Genomic DNA, 6,669 nt, shown 5'->3' with positions numbered 1-6,669 from the left:
AGTCTACTGAACATAATGGCATTCCATTGACTTTTAATTGAGTTTCATTGACTTTATCATGGGCCATTCACTGTACTGTGTAAACAGCGGTGCTCTGAGCAGCGCTCCGAGTATGGACACCTCGGCCCGAGCGGGGAGTGCGCTCCCGGTTTGCGGAGCTCCGCCTCGCGCTGCCTTCCTGGAGTATGTCCTAAGCTTTATTCCACTCCAACGGCTGTCGATAGGCAGCTATTGATCAGTGAATGACCATAATATTGTGTGTTGGAGCCATCTAGTGGTTAGAAATATTACTACATTTTACATTGTGATGTTTATATTGATTGTTTGTCTCTTGTGTTTTTTCTCCCCAGTTGTTTATCAAGTCCAACCAAGGAGAAGAAGAGACGACGAAAATCAACTACCTGACGTTCATCGGCACTCCAGTACAGGCAACGAACATGAACGACTTCAAAAGGGTATGTACTGATCACTGCAACCCGGGTTAACTTGCATGCACATCACTGCAACCTGGGTTAACTTGCATACACATCACTGCAACCTGGGTTAACTTGCATACACATCACTGCAACCTGGGTTAACTTGCATGCACATCACTGCAACCTGGGTTAACTTGCATACACATCACTGCAACCTGAGTTAACTTGCATGCACATCACTGCAACCTGGGTTAACTTGCATACACATCACTGCAACCCGGGTTAACTTGCATACACATCACTGCAACCCGGGTTAACTTACATACACATCACTGCAACCCGGGTTAACTTGCATACACATCACTGCAACCCGGGTTAACTTGCATACACATCACTGCAACCTGGGTTAACTTGCATGCACATCACTGCAACCTGGGTTAACTTGCATACACATCACTGCAACCCGGGTTAACTTGCATACACATCACTGCAACCTGGGTTAACTTGCATACACATCACTGCAACCCGGGTTAACTTGCATACACATCACTGCAACCCGGGTTAACTTGCATACACATCACTGCAACCCGGGTTAACTTGCATACACATCACTGCAACCCGGGTTAACTTGCATACACATCACTGCAACCCGGGTTAACTTGCATACACATCACTGCAACCTGGGTTAACTTGCATACACATCACTGCAACCTGGGTTAACTTGCATACACATCACTGCAACCCGGGTTAACTTGCATACACATCACTGCAACCCGGGTTGACTTGCATGCACATCACTGCAACCTGGGTTGACTTGCATGCACATCACTGCAACCTGGGTTGACTTGCATGCACATCACTGCAACCCGGGTTAACTTGCATGCACATCACTGCAACCCGGGTTGACTTGCATACACATCACTGCAACCTGGGTTGACTTGCATGCACATCACTGCAACCTGGGTTGACTTGCATGCACATCACTGCAACCTGGGTTAACTTGCATGCACATCACTGCAACCCGGGTTAACTTGCATGCACATCACTGCAACCCGGGTTAACTTGCATACACATCACTGCAACCCGGGTTAACTTGCATGCACATCACTGCAACCCGGGTTAACTTGCATACACATCACTGCAACCTGGGTTAACTTGCATACACATCACTGCAACCCGGGTTAACTTGCATACACATCACTGCAACCCGGGTTAACTTGCATGCACATCACTGCAACCCGGGTTAACTTGCATACACATCACTGCAACCCGGGTTAACTTGCATGCACATCACTGCAACCTGGGTTAACTTGCATGCACATCACTGCAACCTGGGTTAACTTGCATACACATCACTGCAACCTGGGTTAACTTGCATACACATCACTGCAACCTGGGTTAACTTGCATACACATCACTGCAACCTGGGTTAACTTGCATACACATCACTGCAACCCGGGTTAACTTGCATACACATCACTGCAACCTGGGTTAACTTGCATACACATCACTGCAACCTGGGTTGTCCTGTTTAACTTTGAGGTATTAGAGCTGTGCTGCAACTGACAATTTGCCATTGATTAATCAAAACATCTGGTAAACAAGACAAAACATTTGCTTCTTGGAAAATGGGAGCAAAAGATTTAATAACAAAGTATAAAGTACATGTGTACTGAAACCAGTTTACAAATGGGGGCGGCTTTAGCTCAGGAGGTAGAGCGGGTCGGCCAATGACGCAAGGGTTGGCGGCTCGATCCCCGCTCCCTCCCAGCTGCTGTCGTTGTGTCCTTGGGCAAGACACTTAACCCTCCTTGCTCCCGATGGTGTGTAGGCACCCTGCGTGGCAGCCTGCCGCCATCGGTGTATGAATGGGTGAATGTAGACTACCTACTGATTGTAAAGCGCTTTGGATAAAAGCGCTATATAAATGCAGGCCATTTACCATTTACCATTTACCATTTACAAATGATGTACAGATCCTTTCCAAAAAATTTGAATATCATGGAAAAGTTTTTTTCCATAATTCTTTTCAAAAAGTGAAACTTTCATAGATTATAGATTCATTACACACAAAGTAAAGTATTTCAAGTATTTATTTGTTTAACTTTGCATGAGTCTGGCTTCCAGCTCATAAAAACCCCCAACACAGTATTTCAAGAAATGAAATATCATCATATCATATAAAACCAATCAAAAACTGGTATTTTCAAAACAGGAATGTTGATCTTGTGAAAAGTCATTTTCATGCCTGCACTCAACACTTGGTCGGGAATCCTTTTGCTTTAATTACTGCCTCGATGCCGTGATATTTCCATGATATTCAAATTTTTTGGAAAGGATCTGTACATCTTCAAATGAATAGACGGGCACAAAAAGTCGAGGAATCGGACGCTTCCAATGTTGTTTCCCATAAAACTCGGCCCCTTTTTATTAAATTCAATTATTTTATATATGTAATACTTTTTAAGAATGCTTTCCAAACAAGCCTCTTGTACTGAACTGCTTGATATTTTTTTCGATAATCATCTCAGTGGTTTTTGTTGGTTGTGCTGATGGATACGGGTGGTGTTTTGTTTTTTTCTCCAGGTTGTGGGGAAGAAGGGAGAGAGTCACTGAGCTGGAGGACGAAGGAGAGAGGAAACAAGGAGGGAGGAAACGAGGAGAGAGGAAACGAGGAGAGAGGAGGAAGCGGAAGCCATTTTGCTGCAGATACATCCAAGGACTTCCCGCTGCCAAAGCTGCCACACACTCCGCAACTAACACACTGACACACACACACACACACACACACACACACACACACACACACACTTCTGTCTCGGTTTCTGTTTCACACATCACACACACATACATACAGTTTAACCTCTCACACACAATATACCCATATAAATTGGCACTCTCTCTCTCTCTCTCACACACACGGTCTCCAGCTGTCCTCAACATTGTCCCAAATGAATGGTCTGACTGTGGAGAGACTCGCTCTATAAACCATTTGTATTGTAATTCACTGTAAATAAAACACAATCCTTTTTCAAAGGCATGTGCGTTGAGTCTGGTCTCTATGAGGGGAGACGTAACCATAGTAACAGTGGTAGTAGCTGCAGTAGGTATTGTACGTATTTGAACCTGTGAAGCACTTTGTGAGTCCTCTGTGTGAGAAGTGCTATACAAATCAAATGTACTTACAGTACGAGTAGTAGCAGTATTGTTGGCAATTAATAATAGCTGTTGTGCTCATTTTGTATTAAGGAGTATGTCTTTTTAAAGTAAGCATTATTTAGACTTATGTTTAGTACCTTGCTATAGATAGATCCTTAATTTTCAGTTGTTTCTACAGCGTGATAGGGTCCACTTGACAATCATACATTATATTAGTTTTATATAATATTGTTCAACTATTGCCGCTGACAAATTACAACAACAAAAAACGGCACTAGAAAAAATGGTGCAAAGTGTTAAAAAAAATCAAAGGGAGCTACAAAATACCCAGATTTATAAAGCCCCAATTTGAACAAATCCTCTTCTTGCATGCCCCATCGCTCCCTGATGTCACACTTGCGTGCCCGGTCCTCTCTTCCATGTGTTGTCGTGTCAACATGACAAACAACAACAGCGTCATGTAAAAACTTCATGAGTATTTATGACATTTTCTTTGTCCGTTTCTCACACATTTTGTACCAAAAGGTTCAACAAAGGATTTGGTTTGCAGATTCTGTCCTGGATTGAGATTGGGTAAAATGTTTAAAACCATGTTTACCCTGATTGGACCGCACCATCACAAACACACCATCACAGCACAGCTTTGTTCAGGCCCACAGAACTTTATTTAAAATTCTAGTCGAGATCCCATGGTTTCTAAAAGACCCCAAACATGTTAGGCTATACTGTGTGTAAAATGATGCACACCTAATGTTTTCCATTTGTTATATAGGCTAATGTGGCAGCATCTTGACTATTTCCCTCAATATAAGCAGCTTGTCGTACAGGATGGGATTGGGAACAATATGTTTTATAACTTTGAAGCTACTTAAGGCGAAATGTCCCTAGATGAGCCCTTTAAATAAAGTTTCAAATTATACTTGGTAACGCTTATGAAGGTTATGTCTATAGGCTTTATAAAACTCTATAAATGTTTATAATCATTCAGGACAACTTATAACAAGGTTTATAAAGTATTGTAGTGGTGGACATAATGTATTATACGTTCAGCATACAGAGGCAAAGTGACCGCCTACTTCCTGCTTCAGCGCTGTACCAGAGATTTTCATCCGCCATTTATTTTCCCATACACATTTTGTAAAATGCCTATAAGAATAGTTTGACTGGTTTAAACCAAACAGTACAGATTATATTTAGAAACAGGAGAGATCGCATAACATGTCACTGGGACCAAAACGTTTAAAAAAAAATGCAGGTTTAAAGAAAACATTTTTTCAATGTTTTTTTAAGTTTTGGTCCGAGTGAAATGTTCTATGGTCTCTCCCGATTATAGCGTTAGCTGAACTGTTTGGTTCGACGAAGTACAACTATTTTATAAGCATTTTACGAAATGTCTATGGGAAAATAAATGGTGCATGAAAATCTCTGGTACAGTGCTGAAGCAGGAAGTGACGTTCCACTTTGCCTCTATACTATACCTCCATGCCAAAGAGACAACAGTTTGAAAGAAGAATCTTTTTTGTTTTACACTTTAATTAGTCAGCAAATACTGCTAATATGTTCTAATAACTCATAGTATCATTCAATTGCTAATAACCTGTAATGCTGTCACTTTACTCACAAAGTCATTCTATACTGTATTGTTGATGTTTATTATAATACATTATGTCCACCACTTATAATACTTTATAAACCATGTTATAAGTTGCCATACATGATTATAAACATTTATAGAGTTTAATTTAATTTTGTAGTATATGTAAGTCAGTCATTTTATTTTTTACTTAGTGTTTTCAGAGTTTTTTGTGCTTTTGATTCATGCACAAAAAAGCCACTCAATTACAGTAAATCTAATTGTTTACCATTACAAAACCAACCCCCCTCCATTACAAAAACAGTATCCATTAAAAATAACAAAACTTACTTAAAAAAAAGTAAGCTTAGTATCATGGGGTTTGAAGGAATTGTTCATGCCTTTGTGCAGGTTTACAGGTGGAAAGTTCCTGTCTCCCTGAATTTGACATAGCTTAGAATGTAAACAGTGAGTCAGTGAGGTTCTGATTGGCTGTCCTCCATTGAGAACTCATTGTAAAGGGATGTTATTGATACACCGGGTGGTGCAACCTGGACACATCATCGGTAGTAATGTTTCATTCAGTAAAGGTAGACAGAATATAACTATTATAACACTGTAGTACTGCATACAGCCTCTGGGTGTCACTCAATACTTGCTGGCTGTTGTTCAGCTCTGGTCTAATTAGTTTCTGATTCCGCAGGTCACATGACACCAAATTAAATAATATATGAGGAGATTTCACCAGTCAGAATTTGCCATATTCGTATATCATATATCAGTCACATATTTTCAACTGACTGGGCAATCTTTAACACTAATTTAGTATAGTATATTATAGTATAATAATATATAGTATATAGTATGGTGTGTGCGTGTGTGTGTGTGTGTATGTATGACTATTTCTAGAGCACATTTTATATAGTTATTGATTTTATATATATATATATATATATACTGTGTGTGTGTATATATATATACAGTATATATATACCATATATATATATACCGTATATATATATATATATGTGTGTGTGTCTGTGTGTGTGTGTATATATCTATATGAGAGGCAAGGACATCAGAGATGCTGTGGTTTCTTCTATAATGAGTCCATCTCCGCATGAATTGGCTGACTAAGCAGGTGTGGAAGTTGTACACATTGCTCAAATATACACATGCCATTTTGTGTCGAAAAGGCAGGATAAACACAGGTGGTTTCCATCTTCCCTGCCTTTTCGACACAAAATGGCCCCCGTGAAAAGGGTCTATTGCCAGGCACTACAGAGATAGAAACCATTGCTCTGCATGCCTCAATTTGTTGGGATAGAGAGGGTTCTTCCTAATCCCAGGGGAGGAAATCTAGTCCAAGAATTGCTACACAAAAGAGTTACTTCTGGACTGTTACTTCCTGCCGCGGGAAGTGGGGGTGCTGCATCTGCTGTTTTGTATCGGAAAAGGATTCAAATGTGTTTTATATGCTTTATACGGCGATATTTAGGGTTTAGTTGAAGACTATGAGCA

The 6,669-nt window shown here is 40.4% G+C and overlaps 1 protein-coding gene across 1 annotated transcript in view; it reads left to right on the top strand.

Moving 5' to 3' along the window:
* txnl1 (thioredoxin-like 1) overlaps window positions 1-3,430 on the top strand; it is a 35,189-nt gene extending 31,759 nt beyond the window's left edge. Inside the window, exons 7-8 of the mRNA XM_083639140.1 lie at window positions 351-455; window positions 3,003-3,430. Coding sequence (XP_083495266.1) covers window positions 351-455; window positions 3,003-3,032 — 135 coding nt within the window. The 3' untranslated portion in view covers window positions 3,033-3,430. The remainder of the gene's footprint in view (window positions 1-350; window positions 456-3,002) is intronic.
* The last annotated feature ends 3,239 nt before the right edge of the window (window positions 3,431-6,669 follow it).

Source organism: Poromitra crassiceps (assembly GCF_964638095.1).
Source record: "Poromitra crassiceps genome assembly, chromosome: 6".
NCBI classification, from domain to species: domain Eukaryota; kingdom Metazoa; phylum Chordata; class Actinopteri; order Beryciformes; family Melamphaidae; genus Poromitra; species Poromitra crassiceps.
Note: the sequence above shows the minus strand (reverse complement) of the source record. Positions and strands in the feature narration are given on the sequence as shown.